Source organism: Trachurus japonicus, chromosome 18, assembly GCF_045865225.1.
Source record: "Trachurus japonicus isolate A0001 chromosome 18, Traja_1.0".
NCBI lineage: Eukaryota > Metazoa > Chordata > Actinopteri > Carangiformes > Carangidae > Trachurus > Trachurus japonicus.
Genome location: NC_140924.1, coordinates 9609868 through 9632840, shown reverse-complemented (window position 1 = coordinate 9632840; position 22973 = coordinate 9609868). Strand labels below are relative to the sequence as shown.

General features: G+C 40.0%; 1 protein-coding gene across 1 annotated transcript; it reads left to right on the top strand.

Moving 5' to 3' along the window:
- Window positions 1–656: 656 nt before the first annotated feature.
- On the top strand, window positions 657–22973 carry LOC146968661 (NACHT, LRR and PYD domains-containing protein 3-like). The gene is made up of 15 exons (XM_085759295.1): window positions 657–769; window positions 1105–1209; window positions 1343–1447; window positions 1677–1781; window positions 2003–2107; window positions 13544–13648; window positions 14336–14440; window positions 14800–14895; window positions 15100–15204; window positions 15719–15798; window positions 17332–19129; window positions 19262–19435; window positions 19650–19823; window positions 20051–20097; window positions 20497–22973. The coding sequence occupies exons 1-15, from the start codon at window positions 657–659 to the stop codon at window positions 21027–21029; spliced, it is 3750 nt and encodes a 1249-aa protein (XP_085615421.1). The 3' UTR covers window positions 21030–22973.

Sequence of the window (22973 nt, the reverse complement as noted above, 5' to 3'; positions counted from 1 at the left end):
TTATTTTTTTCGATAAACTTCGTTTTTATGTGTTGGACAAACGGGTTGTTTAGTAGTTCTTCTGTTGTGGGTATTTGGTCTCCTACTCAGTGCTCTCTGCTGTGTTAGGCCGCAAATTTGAGACGCGTCCGGATGTAAACTAACGACCACGTTCAAGATTGGTGGGAACTTTGTTTTGTGGTTTTACACATATTTTAGGGAGGTACGCTTGATCCCCACTGATCAGAGTTCATCCCCAAACCCTGTGCATAACTTTTCATGTAAATATAATTATTACTATTATTATTCCTATAATACAGTGTAATTTAAACGTACTAGTAATATTCAGTGTTAGATAGTTTAGAGGATATAACTGAATATCAAGCAGGTTACATTTATTATCTATTTTGAAGGTTGTGTTTGTGGGAGAAGGTAGAAGATATGAACCAACATGGTATTACTGACAGAAATTAAAACAAGTTTCAGGTGGTTTAATCTTAGGGTGTGTTCACTTTGTCATAACATGACAACATTATATAAATTGTAAATAGACTTTCAGCAGGTCAGTAGACTCATATTACCTGATAACTAACCAATTACTGAATGAGAGTGAAAGTAAAAACAACTGACATTGTTCTGAAAATTTCCTTTACACCCACCCCTCGCCCCCTCCCCAGATGGCTGAGAGGAAGAGGAAGCGTCGTCCCCCCAGGAAGCCCACCCCTCTCTCTGTGACAGCCGACGACCCATCCAATGAGACGATTGGCCCCAGCACAGAGAATCAAGACAGGTAACTTTGTAGTTGTAGATGAGCAGGATGTGACGTTTTCAGGCAAATCCATAAATAAAAATGAGTGAATAAAACATTCTCTCAAATAGGTGACTGCCTCAGAGAATAATGTTGGGTGCTGTTGTGCTCACACGTAAAATCATCAGTGGTCCATTGAGATTAATGATGAATATAAATGATAATCTAGGAGCAGGAGTGTGATTGGTACTTGACAGACCTGGACCACAGGCAGTAAATATAGAGCTAAATGAGCCGCTCCACTGATGTCATCTTGGCAGTGCATGACGACTGCCTGAAGAGATGATTAGTAAATAAAACAATATCTCTTCCTATAGTTCACAGAAAAGACCAGATGGGTCCACAAGTCCCAGTGCCCTCTCCATGAAGAGTGATGGATCCAAGTACATGCCACTAAACTTTGGCATCGACAACCCAGAAAGGTAATTCTCTGAATTGACTTTTGTCTTTTGAAATGGGTTTGACAGATCTGGACACAGGCCCTCACACAGTCATACTGTCAAATGACGACTGCCTGAAGAGATGATGATTAAATAAAACAATATCTCCTCTTAGTTCACAGATGAGACCAGATGGGTCCACAAGTCCCAGTGTCCTCTCCATGAAGAGTGATGGATCCAAGTACATGCCACTTAACTTTCCAATTGAGAACCCAAAAAGGTAATTCTCTCAGATTGAAGAGTCTAGAAATTGGTTTGACTGAACTGGACACAGGTTCCTCTGCCAGCCACAGTCACACTGCTAAAGAAACAAGTCAAGATTTCACTTAGGTGAAACTGAAGTTCTGTCGTTCTGAAAAGTGATTGTATATGTGGTAAACCTAGGGAGTCAATGACCTCTCTCTGAAGAGATGAGTATAGAGAGTAAATAAAACAATCTCTCCTCTTAGTTCACAGATGAGAGCAGATGGGTCCACAAGTCCCAGTGTCCTCTCCATGAAGAGTGATGGATCCAAGTACATGCCACTTAACTTTACCACCGAGAACCCAGAAAGGTAATTATCTCAAATTAAAGTATCTAGAAATTGGTTTGACAAAACTGGCCACAGGCTCCTCTGCGAGCCACAGTCACACTGTTAAATAAACAAGCCAACAGGTGAAATTCAATCCACAATTCTGTCTTTAGGAAGAGTGATTTCATACATAGTAAAATCTGAGGAGTAAATGACCTTTCTCTGAAGAGATGATGAGTAAATACAACAATATCTCCTTTCAGTTCACAGAAGAGAGCAGATGGGTCCACAAGTCCCAGTGTCCTCTCCTTGAAGAGTGATGGATCCAAGTACATGCCACTTAACTTTAGCCTCGAGAACCCAGAAAGGTAATTAAGTATCTTGAAATTGGTTTGACAGAACTGGACACAGGTTCCCCTGCCAGCGCGGTCACACTACTCGAGAAACAAGTCAAGATTTCACTCTGTCATTCTGAAAAGTGGTATGGTAAACCTAGGGAGTCAATGACCTCTCTCTAAAGAGATGAGTATATAGAGAGTAAATACAACAGCCTCTCCTCCTAGTTCACAGATGAGATCAGATGGGTCCAATACTCTGTGTCCTTTCCATTAAGAGTGATGGATGCCACTTAACTTTGGCAAAGGGAACACTGAATGGTTACTATTTTACTAATATTACTATAACCAGCATCAAGGGGTCTGAGAAAATGGTATCAACACTAAACTGTTTGATGGGAAGTGCCTTCATGTGCTAATTTTGGGTTGTATGTTTTTCTGCTTACAGTTGTTCATCCATCTGCTCAGTGTGTGAGGAGGAATTGAGGGATTCAGTACAACTCTCCTGTGGACACTGGTTATGTAAACAGTGTCTCAGCTCACCAGCAGGTTTCACCTGCACAAAGTGTGGAAAGAAACCCAGAAAAGATCCCGACACAGGTAACTGTTGGATACTAACTGCAAAAATATTTGTATGATATCACAACGAATTCTAGCAATGGAATAGACTGACATGTCATCATTGGTGTTCAGTGTCTTTTTAGCTGGTCTTTTGCACGCTTCTAAAGCAAAGAAAGCCAGACAGATCTCCAATTATGTATAATAGTATTGGAAAAGCAAGCAATTCATTTTATTTTATATTAACCTATTATTGGTTATCATGCATTTTCTTACTACAGGGACCACAGATCTTCTGGGGACAAAAAAAGAACATAAAGAAACAATGCAAAAGAAATTCGCCACAACATCTGAAGGTAATGGTGGCCAACCGACTTCCCTGAACAGCATCTATACAAAACTCCACGTCACCAAAGGGGAGAGTGAAGGGCCAGATGATGAACATGAGTTCATACACCTACAACGAAAACTGAAAACACACACATCACCTAAAGATTCAGTCAACCTCAGTGACATCTTCAAACCTTTGCCTGGCCAAGAGAGATCCCACAGACTAGTCTTAACAAAGGGCAGTGCAGGCATTGGAAAATCATTTTCTGTGCAGAAATTTGTTCTTGACTGGGCCGAGGATAAAGAAAATCAAGATTTTGATTTTGTTTTCTGTCTTGCTTTCCGAGAGATGAATTTGATTAAAGATGAAAAAAGCTTTCATCAGCTGCTCACCAACTTCCACCCTGCACTCTGCAGTTTCAGAAATTCAACTGAGTACACCAAAACCAAGGTTCTGGTGATCCTGGATGGTCTGGATGAAAGCAGATTTCAACTGGACTTTAAGAATGATAACACAGTAACGTCTGTCAATGACGTTATATCTTTGGATAACCTTGTGGTAAACCTGATCCAGGGTAACCTTCTCCCCAATGCAAAGATCTGGATAACTTCCCGTAGAGCAGCAGCCAATCAGATCCCTGCAAAGTGCATCGACATGGTGACAGAGATCAGAGGGTTCAATAAGTCACAAAAAGAAGGATATTTCAGAAAGAGATTTCATGATGACTCAGTTCTTGCTGAGAGAATCATTTCACATATCCAGTCTTCAGTGTGTCTCAACATCATGTGTCAGATCCCGATCTTCTGCTGGATTTCTGCTGCGTTATTCCAGGAAGTGTTCAGTGGAGATGAGGAAGCTGAAACTCCACAAACTCTGACAGAGATGATGGCACATTACCTGTTTGTCCAGACTAAACGCAGAAGTAGAAAATATGACAAGAAGACAGAGGAAAACGTAGAGAACCTTCTGAAGACACACCGAGAATTTCTCCTGAAACTCGGCAAACTTGCATTTGTTCATCTGCAGAAGAACAACCTCATCTTCTATGAGGAGGACCTGCAGGACTGTGGCATCGACATAAAAGAAGCATCTGTCCACTCTGGATTTTTCAACACAGTCCTCAGAGAAGAAGAAATCTTCTCTCAGAGAAAGATTTTCTACTTTGTTCATCTGACCGTACAGGAGTTCTTTGCAGCGCTCTACGTCTACGACCGTTTCACAAACAAGACGACTTCACAAACAACAGAGCTCAGCAAATTTCTTGATCTGAAGGCCAAAAAACATACTATACTTGATCTTCTAAAGAAGACAGTTGACAAAGTGTTGGAGAAGAAGAACGGCCACTTGGTTTACTTCTTACGAATGCTTTTTGGCCTCATGGTTGAAGCAAACCGGAAAGTCCTTCAGGGTCTGTTGACATCACCAGACCCAGACCAAGATATCATCAATAAAATCTTGACTTATCTCAAATCCATTAGAAGAAAGGCCGTCTCTCCAGACAACTGTATTAGCATTTTTCAGAACATGGTTGAGATGAGAGACCAGAAAGTCAAAGATGAGATTACCGAGTATCTGATGCTAACAGATCGTACAAAAACTGAGCTGTCTCCCATGCACTGCTCTGCACTGGCCTACATGCTGCAGATATCAAAAGATGATCTTGATGTATTGGACTTGAGGAGTTACAACACATCAGAGGAGGGTCGAAGGAGGCTGATACCAGCAGTGAAGAGCAGCAGAAAGGCAATGTAAGTTTTCTTTCACTATCATATGTTTTCTGGCTTCAGTATTTCTTGAAATCCTGCATAGTATATTTGGACTTTTTTTTTTACGGCTGCAAAAAAGTCTTAGTTCCACCAATGAGTGGACTGGTCCCCAAAGTTCTTAATGCATATTTTATGCTAATTTTAATAATTAGTTACAATGCATTCTTTGCGCATAGTAACTCTTATTATCCACCCTCAGTCTAGCCGACTGCAATGTGACTACAGAGTGGATTGAACACCTGGCCTTTGGTCTCAAGTTCCCTGACACACCTCTACGAGAGCTGGACCTGAGCAACAATGACCTGGGAAATGAAGGAGTGAAGCTGCTCTGTGATGGACTGTCGAATAAATGTTGTGAAGTGGAGATACTGAGGTGTGTATATAACAAATAACATTCTAGTTTTGTTGTTAAAAATTGAAAATCCGTCTTCGGTATTTGAATACATGTTGCACTGTTCACAATGTTCCTTTGCATCAGTTTCAGTCTCTTGTATGTAAACATCTGTCTTCCTTTTTTTCTGATGGTCAGACGTTTTCTCCACCATGATTGACACATCCAGTTAATTATTTAACTTCTACTTGGTCTTTTACTTCATAGTATTTGGGTTTTCAGTCTGGAATGATCTCCTGAATGCCAAAATAACCAAACACTGTGTTCTCTCAGGTTGTCCGGTTGTATGGTCACAGAGACTGGCTGTGCTTTTCTGGCCTCAGCTTTGAAATCCAATCCATCCTCCCATCTAACAGACCTGGACTTGAGCTACAACCATCTCGGAGAATCAGGAGTCAAGCTTCTCTTACAGCTGAAGGATGATCCAGAATACAAGCTCAACAAACTCAAGTAAATATATTTCCAGCCATGTCTGAGATGGCATCACAATAGTGAAACAGTGAAATAGCTTTTCAACACTTTCTCTTGGAGATGGGACAGCTAACCAAATGTGTTTGTCAAACCAAAAAGTTATTCTTCATATGTGAAGTCTTGTTTTTGGTTACACCAAAACAGACCACCAGAAATCTTACCTTTGTACTGATGTGTGTAGTGCGAAACGAGCTTGTTGTTGCTTCCCAGTGTCCATTGTGGAAACAACTAACCATCGATAAATTGCCAGTAGGTGTTCTTGGCCTTCTGACCTGAGTGGGCAAAAAAGAACCCATTATAACAGACACGATGAAGCAAAAAAGACATCTTAGTGAGATTTTTGCTTGATCAAAAGTGTTTCAGAATTATTACTATTATTATTTGTTTACCTATGTTCAGATTTGGTAAAGATAAACTTTCTGAACTGGCACCACCCCTGTTTATGATTATGTCAACAGGGTAGATTTACTGTGGGTAGATCTGTACCTCTAACACTTCAATAGCATAAGTTCTGAGGTCAACACACTCAAAGTTTCTTTCTCAAATCTTTTAACTATTGTTTTTCTCCACAGTGTTGAACATGGAGGAGAAAAGCGGATGATACCAGGACTCAAGAAATGTAAGTAAGCCAAGCAAGCAGCTGGGCAAGCACATGAACAACAAACACCACACTGGTGTGCTGTGCTATGCAGCAGCAGTGTACTCTCACCTGCCAGCAGTGGCCATATGATACTATTAGTTGGAGCTTGAGCTCCTAACATGATATGTTTTCTCACCTCCAGATGCCTGTGACCTCACTTTGGATCCCAACACAGCCCATGAGAACCTCCGTCTTTCTGATGGGAACAGAAAGGTGACCTGGGTGGAAGAAGAACAGCCATATCCTGATCATCCAGAGAGATTTGATCCGTGGCCACAGGTGTTGTGTGAACAGAGTATAAAAGGGCGCTGCTACTGGGAGGTTGAAGTGTTAAAGCCCTTCAACATCGGGGTAACGTACAGGAGCATTAAAAGGAAAGGAGATGTGAATGCTTGTAAGCTGGGACGCAACAACAAGTCTTGGAGTCTTGCTTGTTGTAATCAAGGTTGTTTCGTATTGCACAACAAGGAGCGTATCGATGTATCTTGTGTGTCTTCACGCCCCAGTCGGGTGGGGGTGTACGTAGATCAGCCGGCTGGTATTCTGTCCTTCTACAGAGTCTCCTCTGATAGTCGGGTTTGTTTCCATACCTTCAGAGAAACCTTCAACAAACCCCTCTATCCTGCTGTTGAACTTCGCACACATTCTATTGCATCATTGAGATAGATAGATATATTTGTCACATGCATGCACAAACCCAGGGTTAGCAACAGTGCAGTGAAATGCAAATGCACTGTCATCAGCCAATGCAGACAAACTGTCAGTACATCCATGACCTTAGGTGTACCATTCTGATACAGTCAAGGAGCTGCATACTTCTCATTCCATATCTGTATCATATTGAAAGTCACACAGTCACAGTCTAGCTTGTAGCATAGCATTAGCCTACAAAAGTAAAGTGAGTGAAAAGCATGAGTCAAATTTCTGGCCTGAATTATTGACCCAGTCTGCCACTAGAGGGAGTCTTTGGGATAGCTCTCTGACTGGTTATGCTGCCTTGTGCTGTTTCCTCAGTGTTTACTATCTCCACTAGGGCTGGACAATAAAACAATCTTGATTCAGGAAATTTTGGCCGATTATGATGATCAGTTATGGACATGTTTAGTTGATATGACACGGCAGAAATAAGCGTGACAGCAGCCTGTCAGTCTGCAGGAACACCCACCTCCTGTCATGAGAGTAGTTTGATTTAAGTTGCAGTACCTACAGCTATAGGGAATGAAGACAAAGTAAAAGCTGGAAAAGGGAGGGAAGAAATCAGTGGAAGTGGAGTCGAAGGCAACCAAGTGATGCTGAACGTGTGGGATCAAGCAGTCTCTGAAATAAATCTGTTCAGATCACCTGTCTTGTGCAAATAGGCCTCGCGCAAGAGACCCAATTTGGCTCGGAGGCGAAGAGTACAGAGTCGAGTGCAGCAGCAGGTCGATTGTAGAGGAGACAGAGGAGGCTCCGGCAGCATTGTCTGTCGGCTGTAAGGAGCAGTTTGGAGTTAGTTAACCAGTTAACCTGATGATACGATGGTGACAAAGACTGTGCTAACACTGAGCTACATGCTGCAGTAATCAATTAAAAATGGGCTTGAACATGATTGTCGAACGAAGATCACCTGGGTTGAGGTGAACTATGCTACAATAGTAACTGCAAGTCAGTGCAATAAAAGCTTCAGAGTAGAAAGCCAAAACTTCATCAACAACCCGTTCAACCTGCAGAAATGTACTGTAGGTAGAACTGCAAGTCGTAAGTAAGGCAGTCTAACATTACAGAGAAGCATGAGCATCTTTGAATAAAATGGAATAAATAGAAAGACTAGAATTAATTGTCTGTAACACTTTTGATGAAGGTCCAGTACGACTGAGACGTCAGTTTTCATTATTAAAAGGTGATGGTTTGCTAGATCTTCTTTTTCCTTCTTTTAAGACGTGAGTTACACTTTCCCACGCAAATACTTTTCTCGTAGATTCCTGGAATGTAAAAATAGAAAAAAAATAGACTGTGTGTATGTAGGAATATTAAACCAAACCAATAACCGTGATAGGAACTGAACTTTAGATTTGGTCTAAAGTTCAGCCCTTAATGAACATGAAAGCAAACTCATGTTCTCCTCCCAAACTCAAGACATTCTCTGGTTTCTTCAGGATTCAGTCAGTCATCAGCAAAAAATACAGATTGTGATAAATATTGAGATTGATCAATACCATATCGTCCAGCTCTAATTTCCACCTTTATTATTGCTACAAGTGCATGACCGTGGGCTGAGTTTCCCACCAGTGTGAAGTTAAACAGCAGCTCCAGATGCATAAAAAGTCTAAACTTCCGGCTGTTTTCTGCTTTACTGTAAAACCTGTATAAACCGTTGTGTGTATGCATCTATTTGTGACAGTTATTATACTGAATATATAAGTTTTATAATTCAGTTTTTACCAGAATGTGTTGGACTATATAACATTTAACGTCCATCCTTTCTGGACTTTGAAATAACAGCCAGTTGTTCAGCGGTGTATAGCAGATGTTGTATCAATGTAGGACAAAGTAGATGATTACTTTGTAGAGAAGAGTTTTTCAGTGTGGTGTAAATAAGTATGATGTTGTTTTTTATAAGTGAGTGGCAGTAATGTTACATTTGTATTATCTTTGAAATGAACATGAACCAAAACAAATGAGAGCAGGGCACATAGGTCTGGCTAGGCCTTCTCCAAGTGAAAACTAGGAGTGATGTTTCATGTTGTAGATATGTATCCCCTTGGCCAGATAAATTCTCCTGTCTTCTTGTATTTTAAACCCCCCCATTTTTTACATTCATTTTACATTTCATTACACTGTATAGAAGTAACAACGTATAGAGCTAGAGGAGAGCTAATAGGATAGGATGCTAAAATGCTCACAGTGACCAGTAATTAAATGCCATCTAGTGCATATGTTTACTGATTCTAACATTTGAGAATAAGCACTTAACAAAGTACAGCGAGAAAAAGTGTCATGACAACACATCCGGTTGGACTAGTGTAAAGAATAAACGTCAACCTGATGGTGAGGATTATTTGATGACTAGTCTGTGTTACCAGTGGAAAAGTGTTACGTTATAAATGTTAACATTCTAAAAAAATAAAACCATAGAGTTGAAGAATCTCAAAATGTGTATGAATGTGTATATTATATATTAGCTTGGACTTAAACATAATGTGCATTTATACATTTTCCATGGACCATGTTAGCATAGCGACACTTAATGTCTGAATTGTTGTTGTTTATTGTAATTTCAGTTCTATTTGGTTTATGCTAACTGTTGCAGAGTGCAAGGTGTTTTATAACATTTTACAGTATGTATTGTATTGTATTGTTTTATATCAATGAAGCAGTAATAAAAACATTTAAAATTGTTTAAGTTGAAAGTTTATTGTATTATTGTCTCAGCAGACAAGTCTGGTTGTAGATTTGTATGTTATTTTGGTATAAAAGCATAAATAATCCCAGGTTTATTGGTCTTTAAAATTTAAAGCTTGTGAATGAGTAGAATGTAAAATGATTAATTCACTGCTTTCTCGGATAACTTGTAGACTATTCCTTTAAATGTGAATGGTCAATGTAGTCCTCAAAACTACGTTGTAAATCAGCAAATTTTAGAAATAGAAATAGAAATACTTTATTTAATCCCCGAGGGGAAATTTTAAAATATCATATAGAATCATATAGAATTATGCACTTTCTGGGGAAAGCCTCTCATTTGGAACGGTTTAAAGGTGTACAGAAATGGCCGTTTGTCCCGTTTGTCGCGCCGAGTTGTCACGAGCTGCAACACGAGTTTACCCGAGTAAGGAAAATGAATTTGATTGGTCGTTATCGAGCGGGCGGGACATTCAAAGTTTGGGGCGAGCCCGAGCTCCGTGTGTGTGTGTGTGTCTCAGACGTTTGAATGACGGATTACGGATCCAATATCAGTGGCTGATGAATCGTGTACAGGCTGACGTATAATCCGTGCGCCTGCATTATCCAATACGAAAAAAAAAAACTACACTAAAATACACACTTTCATCCCGGATTTACTCAAAAATAGAATTTTGCACAAAGTTTGGCCTACATCGTCTGATAGATGAGTTATTACACTAATTTTATGACCCAGAGTGGGCTCAAATTCAATTTTCTTTTCTGTACACCTTTAAACGTTTTTTGTTATGTTTTATTTTATTAAAGGGATAGTTCAACATTTTGGCAAAGTGGCCCATTGAACAAAAAAAGGCTCGCGCACATCCAGAAGTGCAGCCAGGTGCTGAGTCCAGGGAGACGAGTATCAAAAACAAGAAAGGTCTCGCAATACTGTATGAGCTCCCAAAAGTACAAACATTTATTAGAGGACTATAAAATGGACAACGTTTCGAGCAGTGCGCTCTTCGTCAGGTCAATTAAGACAAATGCTTTCAGGTGTTCCTGATTTAAAGATATTAATGTCAACTGTACTTTTTGTGAACAGGAGGAAAATATCTGTCATCTTTTTTTTTTTGAATGTCGTTATACCTGTTTGTTTTGGATGGAACTGGAAAACATGTTTGAATGTTTGACAGGCATCAATCTTAAACTTAAAAAGAAGAGATATAATTCTCATTTATGATGAAAAAAAACTTAAGGGAAATGAATTGTTTTATGTTGAATCGTTTTATTTTACAAGGAAAATAAATACACCATAAATGTAAATGGTCATCCATAAAACCAAATTTTCATGAACTTAAAAAAGAAATCAGATATTACATGCAGATACTACAAAACATTAAAGACAGAAAAGCTATAAAAACCTTGGAATATTATAAATTATTACAAACAACTATATAATCTGCTAATACCCCTATCTATGTATAGATACATGCAGTATATAGGCTATATATTTTCTGTTTGCTTGTTTGTTTATTGTATGAATGTATATATGTCTGTTTATAAAAACAAAACAACAACTGTGAAGTGATCTGTGAAGAAGTGGTACAACAGGAAGCAGGAAGGTGGAGCACTTAACAAACGTTTCTGTTTTAACTAACCACGCAGGAATATCCCTGCAACACTCCATGAAGCAGAGGGAAGGTTTTTTCTCATCAAAGTAAGTCGTAATTCATGATTTACAAAGTATTTCTACTGTTGTACCTGAGCGTGTGGCGTCCTCTGCTTAGTTTCTGTAGGTTTTTTTCTTCTTCTATTATTGTGCAACTAATATTTGTCTGATGGATGATCAGTGTGTGTCTGTGCACAACGATGCTCAACTGAAACATAATGTATGGCTGTTATATAGAGGACAGAAATGGACAAAGACTGTTTACGCAAGTCACAGGTTAATTGAGACACAGTTGAGGAACTACAGTACGTGGGTGGCCGAGGGCCCTTGTTACTAACTATATAAAATATACGCGTAGTAGTGCAGCGTTTGGTTCAGATAGATCCCCTCAGTGGTTTCATTGTCTGTGTGCATTTTACAGCAGAAGGAAGTGATTTTTATCAATGAGAGCAAAAGAAAAGCTTTGAGAAGTTGAAGCAAAAAGGATGATTGATTCTGGCAGTATCTGTTAGCTGCTTTAAATAAATAAGTAAACTGCTATGATGAGATATTCATGTTTGATTTAAAAATGTGCAGCTCTGATGGAGTCACTGCACTGGCTCTTGTTCATTATTTCATCCAGTAGGTGTCACTAAAGCTCCATTAGACCGACGCAGCAAGGTGGTAACAAGTTGCGCAGCACTGTTGGAGCTGCAGTTTTAGTGTTTTAGTGTGTTTATGTATTCAAGTAAAATTCAGGGATCCACTCATACTGAACAAGAAACACATCATTAGGCCTACTGTCCTCCATAAGAGACAACGCCTCTGTGTTGGAGCTCTCGCACTCCGGAAGTACAGTAGGCTTACTAAATGTCATCAAATGACTCAATTCTCCTCCAACATTTAAACTTTAAGATCCACCATCCCTGTTCATGTTGTAGCGGCTGTAGAGTGTGACTGGTATTAGCTTTTACTTATTTAAAAACTTAATTGTTTGTGTGTAACATAAGAATGGAAACTGAAAGTAAACTGAGGGGGTAGTGACACATGGTGCATTTGGATTCCTCACGATTCTTTTTCGTTTGTAAGAGTAGCAACGAGCGAAACGAGCACAATATAAACGTAAGTAGCAGATTATTATTACGCAAGTTACAGCACCGGGGCACGCCGCGGACTGCTCCGTGTTTCTGTCGCTGTTTCCTGATGCTGTTGATTTTATATCAGCCTATTGTGCGCAGCAGCGTCAAAAGGAGCACGATCAAAAAGTAAAGAGAGAAAACACGTATTTTTTCCGATAAAGTTCGTTTTTATGTGTTGGATAAACGAGTTGTTTAGTTTAGTAGTTCTTCTGTTGTGGTGTCTGTCTGTGTGTTGTGGATATGTCTTGGCCTCCTGTAGTCTGTGTGTTAATGCTGCAAACTTGAGACGCTTTCACGAACGTAAACAATATGACCGCGTCCATGATAGTGGTTTTACATATTTTAGGGGCCCCATTCGTGATCTGAGTTTCATTCCCACCTTCTGTATGACTTTTAAGGTAATTGTGATTATTATTAGTATCTTATTATAAAGTATAGGCCTAATTTTAAGTTCCTATGTTTCCTAGTAATATTCAGTCTCAGTCTTTTTTTTGAACATATGATTGAATATCAAAACGTTTACATTTAAATTTGGAAGGCGATTATTTGTAAGCCAGGGAACAACGTTGGGAGATGAAGTTGTGTTTGTGGGAGAAGAAGATACGATCTCATATGGTAGCCTGTTCACTTAATCTTAGGGTATGGTCACTTTGTCATAACTCGAAAACACGTTACATAAATTGTAAATAGGCTATAGTTCGACAGACTCATGTAAGTTGACAACTAACCAATAGAAATTACAGATTGAAAGGGAAAGGAAAAACAACTGCCATTATTCAGAAAATTCCTTTACAAACCACTTTTTTCTGACTCCCATTGTTATGAAGCAAAGATGGCTGAGAGGAAGAGGAAGTGTCCTCCCCCAGGGAAGGCCAGTGCTCCATCTGTGACACCTGACAAGTTGCCCGATGAGACGATTGGCCCCAGCACAGAGAAACCAGACAGGTAAATTCAGCCAGTTGTAGATAAATGTGACGTCTTCAACAAGCTGCACAAGCACAAAAAAAGTAGAGACGTCACTGCAAGAAGCTGTAAAGTCTGTTTATATTTGACTCTTTCCGTTATAGTTATCCTTTTAAATGCTCATTGTTCTCAAACTTTAGAGATCTCTCTGAAGAAATGGTTGACAATGATCATTTAATAAAATAATCTCTCCTCTTAGTTCACAGATGAAAGCAGATGGGTCCAGGAGTCCCAGTCTCATCTCATTCAAGAGTGATAAATCAAGGGGCATGCCTTTAAACTTTGGTCTTGAGGAGCCCAGACGGTAATTCTCTGGAATTAAAGCATCTTTAAAAGGAGTTGACAAAGCTGGACGCAGGTTCCCCTGCTAGCCACACAGTCATACTGTCAAACTCCCATTATGAAAAGTGACTGTATATACTGTATATATATATATAAGTAAATCACCAAAACCTTCTGAAACTAAAGAGTTGGTTGTTGACTTCAGAAAGAGGGCCACCCCTCTTCTTCCTCTCCTCATCAATGGAGAGGCGGTTGATCGGCTGTAGTAACCTGCCTACACTTAGATCACTTTACTCAACGAGACTCATCAGTAAGGCTAACAAAATCATAGCAGACCACTCTCATCCGGCACATCATCTCTTTAATCTCCTCCCATCAGGCAGGAGATACAGAAGCATTAAAAGTAAAACATCACGCTTCAGAGACAGCACCTATCTCCAAGCTATTAGACTCATGAACTCACACTGACTCGCACTAAGCATTGCACTTTGCACCTATACTGTGTACATGATGTCGCTGGGTACTGTTCCCTGTCATTTGTAATTTGTATTGTATTTTGTAATTTATTCTGTCCCCTGCATGTGTTTTTTCATGTGGTGGTCGTGTCGTGGTATTAGAGAGCAAACCAAGACAAATTCCTTGTCACTGGTTAACATGGCAATACATTTTCTTTGACTTTGACTTTAAATACAATAATCTCTTCTCTTAGTTCAAAGAGGAGAGCCAATGGATCCTGGAGTCCCAGCATTGTCTCCATGAAGAGTGACAGATCCAGAGGCATGCCATTAAACTTTGCTGTTAAGAGGCCCAGATGGTAATTCCACATTTTGTGTTTTGAAATGAATGCTTGTGTGTGTTGTACGCCTGTATAAGTCAACCCTGCAATAGATGGGTGACCAGTCCAGGTTGTACCCCACCCTCAACCCATGTGAGTTGGTTGGCTCCCCATGACCCTGAATGGATGAGCAGTAATAGGAAATGGATGGATGGGTGGATGTAGCCTCAAGTGGCCAGCTGAAAAAACTGCAGTTCATTTGCACTTAAAGAAGGTGTTGTCCTTCACCAGCTGTTTATATTTAGTCAAGTTCTTAATTAATGTTTATCTGTTGTGGATGTACAGTAAATGACCTCTCTGAAGAGATGATAAATAAATACAATAATCTCTCCTCTTAGTTCGACAGGGACAGCAGATGGGTCTACGAGTCCCAGCATTGTCTCCATGAAGAGTGACAAATCCAGAGGCATGCCATTGAACTTTGCTGTCAGACGGTAATTCCACATTTTGAAATCAGTGTAGTCTCAAATGGTATTGCTGCTTTATTCTCACATACGTTCAGTATTTTCAGCCTTTGACCTGTTGTTCATCTGAAACAGCAGTCACTGCACTGCAAGTCAATGCTACTTCTTAAACCGTCTAATTGTTCTGCATTATCTAAAGATATGATAGATAAATAAAATGATCCCTCCTCTTAGTTCACAGAGAAGAGCAGGTGGGTCTACGAGTCCCAGCATTGTCTCCATGAAGAGTGACAGATCCAGGGGCATGCCTTTGAACTTTGGGGTTAAAAAGCATAAACGGTAAGTCCTCATTCTGTACATTTAAAAATAAATTAGAATTAGTTTAACAGAACATGACACATAGCAGCAGCCACAGAGTCATACAGTCAAATAAACAAATCAACATTTTACTTTCAAATGTATTTCTTAATAGTTCACAGTGGCGAGAAAGCAATCAAACGAGTGGTGGATAACATTATATAATATATAGCCTACAATGTTATGACTTGTATATTTGTGCAGTCTTATCCGTCATAAACAAGAGATGAGCGTCCTACCACAGCCCATAAACACGAGATTGACTGGCGACTCTAAAGTGCCGGAAGTTTGGCCTCTCCTCATTACTATCAACAAGTCTATAGTCACCCCTACTGCCCCTAGCTCAGCATGACTGGAAGCCCATTTCACTTGATCACAGCATCACAACAGCAACATGTTACAACAACAAGTATCTTTGGTTCTTTATCATATTTAAGGCCATTCCTCACTACACTGCTTTCTTTTACATTCTTGTAAAAAATTGCTGTGCTTACAGTGAGGTGACGGTAGGAACATCCAGCCATGGACTGTTTGACGAGGATCGGAAGTGTGAAAAGAAATTCAGAAAATTTTCTGGTAAGCTTGACCACTGCACTGTTGTGCAGGCAGTGTTACTATTACTCCTTGCACAACCAGTAACCATTGCACTTCTTAATTGTTTATATGCTGTGTGTACTCACCACTTAGATCAGATAAACAAACAGATAAACCCATGTAGCCAGATAGATAACTGATAATGTCCAGGGGTCTCATTTATAACCGTTGCGTACGCACAAAACGGGGCTGAAAGTGGCGTACGTGACTTTTCACGCCAAGGTTGTGATCTATAAAAACAAACTTGACGGGAGAATATGCGCAGCCCTAAGCAAACTCTGAGCCATGCGTACGCATGGTTTGGAGGAAAAGGGGAATTGGCGACACAGACGGTGTGGTGGTGAACTGAAGTCAGACTCAGGAAATGATGATTGAGAAGAACGATTATGTTTTTATTATCGGCCGTCACACATTTAATTTCAACCCGTATGCGTTAGATCCATGTTGCCACGGTGATTTAATTCAACAGTGCCCTTATTTTGCATCGGACTGATGTTTCAGAAACATCTTCTTAGAATCTAACTTAAAATTCAAAATCAAAATTCCTTCTATATATTTAATCACCACCATCTCTCCGTCATATTGTCCACTCCCAGAGTGCAGGAGGAGGAGGAGAGGAGGCGCGGCTGCATGGGATAAATACATGGTGTAAATAACTATATGTTCCTATGATACTGTGTGAACATATGATCGAGAGTCAATTAAATCTCAAACCCTGGAAAAAAAAATCCAGTAATCGTTCGCACAATTGTTACATTCTGTTTTCTTGTTATCAAGAGAAGTGTCATGTTTGATTATTCCTCAGAATGTAACTGATTCCGCTAATTATTCAAAGTTTTATCGATCAGTCTAATTACTGTAAATAATACAGCGGTGAGCCCCGTGCGTATGTAATTCTGCACCACGGCACCGCTGGAGGAGAAAGGAGGGAGAGGGAGACCATGATGACTGGTTAATAACTCGTTTCAGTTTAGAACTGTTGTCATTGTTGTAAATGTGCCGAACCGGGTCCAGCATGTGAGAGGGCAGCGCAACAAAACAACACCGCGTGCGCTCTGAGCCGCTGACGCCGTTAACAGCTGCAGCAACACGTCACGTCGCCACTTTCACACCTGCAGCTAATTCACAACACAGACAGAACAAGAGCACGTCAGGCTCATTGACATGCAGATCGCATTCATGTGGTGGTTTGCATTGCCCAATACAGGGCGTGTACAGGGCGGAACGTGAAGTGGATTCAGCTGCGCACACTTGTAGGAACTCTCTGATTTATAAACTGAAGTTTGCCTGCAAGTGTGCGTACGCAGGGTTTTATAAGTCTGAATATTTACTGGCGCACCCAAAACTTGGCTTTTGGGCTTACGTACACTTTTAGTAACGATCCCACGCACAGTTTTATAAATGAGACCCCTGTACATTTGTAAAAGAGTCATTAAAAAGACTTTCAGTAACAAAATCAAATCAAAGTCAAGATTGTAGTACTGCAATTTACAATCATGGATTTGCTTGTTACAGAGGACAGCCATCTTTTGAAAGCAGAGGAAAATCTTAAAGAAACGATGAAAATGAAATTTGCCTCAACATCTGAAGGTATCGGTGGCCAACAGACTTCCCTGAACAGCATCTACACAGAACTTTACATCACCACAGGGGAGAGTGAAGGGCCACATGATCAACATGAGTTCATACACCTCCAACACAAAGTTAAGGAACAGTCACCGTCAAAAACTTCAGTCAACCTCAGTGACATCTTCAAACCTTTGCCTGGCCAAGAGAGATCCCACAGAACAGTCTTGACAACAGGAGTTGCAGGCATTGGAAAATCTTTTTCTGTGCAGAAATTTGTTCTTGACTGGGCCGAGGATGAGGAAAACCAGGACATTGATTTTGTTTTCTGTCTTGCTTTCCGAGAGATGAATTTGATTAAAGATACAAAAAGCTTTCACCAGCTGCTGACCGACTTCCACCCTGCACTCTGCAGTGTCAGAGATTCAACTGAGTACACCAAAACCAAGGTTCTGGTGATCCTGGATGGTCTGGATGAAAGCAGATTTCAACTGGACTTTAAAAATAATAACACAGTAACGTCTGTCAATGAAGAGACATCTCTGGATAACCTTCTGGTAAACCTGATCCAGGGTAACCTTCTCCCCAATGCAAAGATCTGGATAACTTCCCGTCCAGCAGCAGCCAATCAGATCCCTGCAAAGTACATCGACATGGTGACAGAGATCAGAGGGTTCAATAAGTCACAAAAAGGAGAATATTTCAGAAAGAGATTTCATGATGACCCAGTTCTTGCTGACAGAATCATATCACATATCCAGTCTTCAGTGTGTCTCAACATCATGTGTCAGATCCCGATCTTCTGCTGGATTTCTGCTGCGTTATTCCAGGAAGTGTTCAGTGGAGATGAAAAAGCTGAAACTCCTCAAACTCTGACAGAGATGATGGCACATTACTTGTTTGTCCAGACTAAATGCAGAAGCAGAAAATATGACAAGACGACAGAGGAAAACGTAGAGAACCTTCTGAAGACACATCGAGAATTTCTCCTGAAACTCGGCAAACTTGCATTTGTTCATCTGCAGAAGAACAACCTCATCTTCTATGAGGAGGACCTGGAGGACTGTGGCATTGACATAAAAGAAGCATCTGTCTGCTCTGGATTTTGCACGACAGTTCTTCGAGAAGAAGAAATCTTCTCTCAGAGAAAGGTTTTCTTCTTTGTTCATCTGACCGTACAGGAGTTCTTTGCAGCGCTCTACGTCTACGACTGTTTCACAAACAAGAATGTTTCACAAACAACAGAGCTCATCAACTTTCTTGATCTGAAGGACAAAGAACACACTTTACTTGATCTTCTAAAGATGACAGTTGACAAAGTGTTGGAGAATGAGAACGGCTATCTGTCCTACTTCTTACAAATGCTTTTTGGTCTCCTGGTTGAAGCAAACCGGAGAGTCCTACGGGGTCTGCTGACATCACCAGTTGACATCCAAAATACTAACAAGAAAATCTTGACTTATCTCAAATCCATCCGAAGAAAGGGCGTCTCTCCAGACAATTGTATTAGCATTTTTCAAACCATGGTTGAGATGAGAGATCAGAAAGTCAAAGATGAGATTACCGAGTATCTGAAGCGATCAGATCATTCAAAAACTGAGCTGTCTCCCCTGTACTGCTCTGCTCTGGCCTACATGCTGCAGATATCAACGGATAATCTGGATGTATTGGACTTGAAGAGCTACAACGCATCAGATGAGGGTCGAAGAAGGCTGATACCAGCAGTGAAGAGCAGTAGAAGGGCAATGTAAGTTTACATTGATTATAATATGTAAGGTTTGTAAGGCTTAAACCTTAATACATATTATATTTAGCCCATATTTTCAGACAGTAGCACCTCATTCTTTATCATGTTATAATCATTATCCTCCACCCTTAGTCTAGCAGACTGCAAAGTGACTACAGAGTGGATTGAACACCTGGCCTTTGGTCTCAAGTTCCCCAACACACCTCTACGAGAGCTGGACCTGAGCAACAATGACCTGGGAGACGAAGGAGTGGAGCTGCTCTGTGATGGACTGTCGAATAAATGTTGCAGACTGGAGAAACTGAGGTGTGTATGTGCACAACAAATAATGTACCATAATGTGAATGGGTACAATATTTCAACCTGTTATAAACTGAACATATCTGTGTTTTCAAAGGTACTAAAGTACCTGTTGGGCTGTTCTCACTGTTCCACTTAGTTTACTTTCATTCAGGGTTGCAAGAAATCTGCTGTGTCTGATATTCTGAAAGCCAATTAACCAAACACTGTGTTTTCTCAGTTTGTCAGGTTGTATGGTCACAGAGACTGGCTGTGCTTCTCTGGCCTCAGCTTTGAAATCCAACCCCTCCCATCTGACAGACCTGGACTTGAGCTACAACCATCTTGGAGAATCAGGAGTCAAGCTTCTCTTACAGCTGAAGGATGATCAACAATACAAGCTCAACAAACTCAAGTAATGAAATTACCAGCCATGTTTGAGACTGTATCACCACAAAGATGCTCAGTGCTTGTGCTGCTGTTTATTTGAGTAACCAACTAGTTACTAGTAACAATAGATGTGTGCTCTAGATTTATTGTGGAAAGATCTGTACCTCTGATGCACTGACAACAAAGGTTTTTGACAGAAACACAGTATCAGTTGCATTGGTTAAGATTTTAACAAGTACCATTTTCTTCCAGTGTTGCCCATGGAGGAAAACGCAGAATGAAACCAGAATTCAAGAAATGTAAGTACACAAAACAGCTCAAAGTCAATGGATCTATGCAGGTTTTCGGAAATCAGTAGTTATCCAGACTTTATGAATTTCCACAAAATTAACGTCAGCCACACACAACCATGTCTGAATTGTGAGTTGCTCTTGCCAGGCCAAACATTTCTGTCACTAGTCCATCCATACATTTTTTTTATACAAAGAATCCTGGCGATTCCTCCTTGAGAGATTGCAGAAGGCCAATCTATTTGTACAGGCTTACCCAGCCATAATAGGAACAAATAGAATATATTTTCAACTCACTCACTCCTCTAATAGGAAAGTATAAACAACAACATGCAAGTGACAACACACAGGTTAAGGTGTTGATCTCTCTCTTTGAAGAGACTTGAAATTATGTTTTCTCCCCTCCAGATGCCTGTAAGCTCACCTGGGATCCCAACACAGCCCACAAGAACCTCCGTCTTTCTGATGGGAACAGAAAGGTGACCTGGATGGAAGAAGAACAGCCATATCCTGATCACCCAGAGAGATTTGATCCGTGGCCACAGGTGCTGTGTGGACAGGGTATAGATGGGCGCTGCTACTGGGAGATTGAAGTCTTGGAGCCCTTCAACATCGGGGTAACGTACAGGAGCATTGACAGGAAAGGAGATGTGGATGATTGTAAGCTCGGACAGAACAACAAGTCTTGGAGTATTTCTTTCTGTACTCAAGGTTGTTTTGTTTGGCACAACAAGAAGCGTATCGATGTTTCTTCCCTCTGCTCACGCTCCAGACGGGTGGGGGTGTACGTAGATCAGCCGGCTGGTATTCTGTCCTTCTACAGAGTCCTCTCTGACAGTCGGGTTCGCCTCCATACCTTTAAACCAACATTTGATGAAACCCTCTATCCTGCTGTTGAACTACGCACTCATTCCTTTGCATCTTTTTGTAAGCTAACGTAGACATTTCACTGCATCAGTTCAGAAATCACACTAGATTAATTGCTCTTTAAAAAGGCAAATGTAAGGACAAGACTCAGACAGTATTATTTGGCAGCTTAGTTCCCACCTAAACTTTCAAGCACTTGACACTTTCACCCATGTTACAAAATATTGGTGTAATTGTGGATGAAGAGCTTAGTTTCAGTGACAACATCAAAAATGTGACCATTTTGATATCCAGCATAACAAGAATAGACTCTGACTATATTTTTGTACCGTTCAACCCATATAAACCTAACAGGTTTTTAAGGTATACAGAAGCTGGTCAGCTTGTGGTGTCCAGAGTTAAAACTAAACGGGCTTCAACTCTCCACTACCTTCATTTAAGCTTTCACTTTATTTTGATATTATGTGTTTTTACATTGTTTTCTTGGCATGTGTTATATGTATGGGAAAGGATTAGGACCACTGTAAGAAAACAAAAAAAAAAGTAAGTTCCGACTTTTTCCTTAGAAATCTGAGTTTAAAGTCAGAACTCACTCAGTCTAAACTCACAGATGTATTTGCACAGTCAGAAGTGCCTGGTATGTTCTTTACTGTGTGAGATTTAAGTTGCAGACTGATATAATTATTTGAACCTATGTGCGTTTTTGAGTATTGTTATACATAATATACAAGATTGACTGTATTTTCCCATATTGCAGATGTTATGTGATTGTAGTACAAAGTGCTTAGTTTAGATAACTTTTTTAGATGACTTTTAAGTGTGGTATACTGTAGTACTGATGTACATTGGTGTGTGGCATTGTTTCAATGTTTTCAGTTAAGTGAGTGGAAGAATTTGTGTGTTTATTAACCATGACAGAAATCTTTTTCCCATGTCTCAGGCCTTCTGCAAACAAAAACAAAGACCAATGTTCATTTTGTTTCATGCAGATACATCGCTGTGTTTAGACTTTTAGTTGCATTAATTGCAATGGCAATGGAAAGTAACACAAAAGTAATACCTTGTTTAAGTGTCTTTTTTGGGCTTAGGTGTCATACTACATTTTCAGTGTTAACAGCAGTTTCTGGACAGATTGTAGTCAATGTGGTCAATACAGCTGATGTAGATAATAGAGTTTCAAACATTCCTATGATGAGTCTAATAAGCCCAACATCCACATTCCACACACTCATGAGAAACTTTATCACAGTACAACTGCACTTTTTTCGTCAATAATTTCAAATTTTCTACACTATCAGTATAACTTTACTACTCTCTACCTGTCATCTTATATTCTAAACATCCCATTTATCTATTCTTATTATAGAGTAGAAACAAATGCCCATAACAGAGCAAGAATACAGCTAAATGTTATAATGCTAACATACTCACAATGACAGTGTTAAAATGCTATTTAGTTGGTATGTTGTTTATCGAGTCAAAGTTTGTTTTATTACACACTGTTTGTATTCAGCAATTTAATTTAATCTGTTCATAAAAGAAGAGGCTGTGACCAAAGTCAGAGTCCACATCCTTCAGACTTCTTCAACCCGTGAGAGAAAAACCAAAATGAGTCGGTTGGGCCCATGGTGATTTCTTCTGCGTCACCCGCAGTGCTTACCATTACCATTTCACCGATCAACCACGACAAGACATTCTTAATAAAAACTTGAGGGTTTTAAGACCCTTGTTTGTCTCAGTTTTACCATTAGCTACTGGCAAAGGTGAACCCAGGACTTAATTGAATTTAGTAATAATGGAAGAACTCACCAGTTTGATTCTTCAATGTCCAGGAAAACAAGGCTACATTTGGAGGAAGCTTTAAAATAAGTTTGCTTGTTGCTCTTCAAATGCAGCCTCTGAAGGATTTGGCCTCTGAACTGTGACACAGCTGATGTATTTTCTCAATAATGTTGTTTAAGGTCTTACATTAACCTCACAAAGCCAGACCAACAGGTTAAAAAAAGTTTCTTTGAGGT

Bases quoted from the DNA above. Each gene is read 5' to 3' on its own strand.
- LOC146968661 (XM_085759295.1), top strand. From the start codon at position 657: ATGGCTGAGAGGAAGAGGAAGCGTCGTCCCCCCAGGAAGCCCACCCCT. The intron at 13,649-14,335 runs GTAATTCTCTGG...CTCTTCTCTTAG, and splicing joins GGTCTTGAGGAGCCCAGACG to TTCAAAGAGGAGAGCCAATG. The intron at 15,205-15,718 runs GTAAGTCCTCAT...CTGTGCTTACAG, and splicing joins GGGGTTAAAAAGCATAAACG to TGAGGTGACGGTAGGAACAT.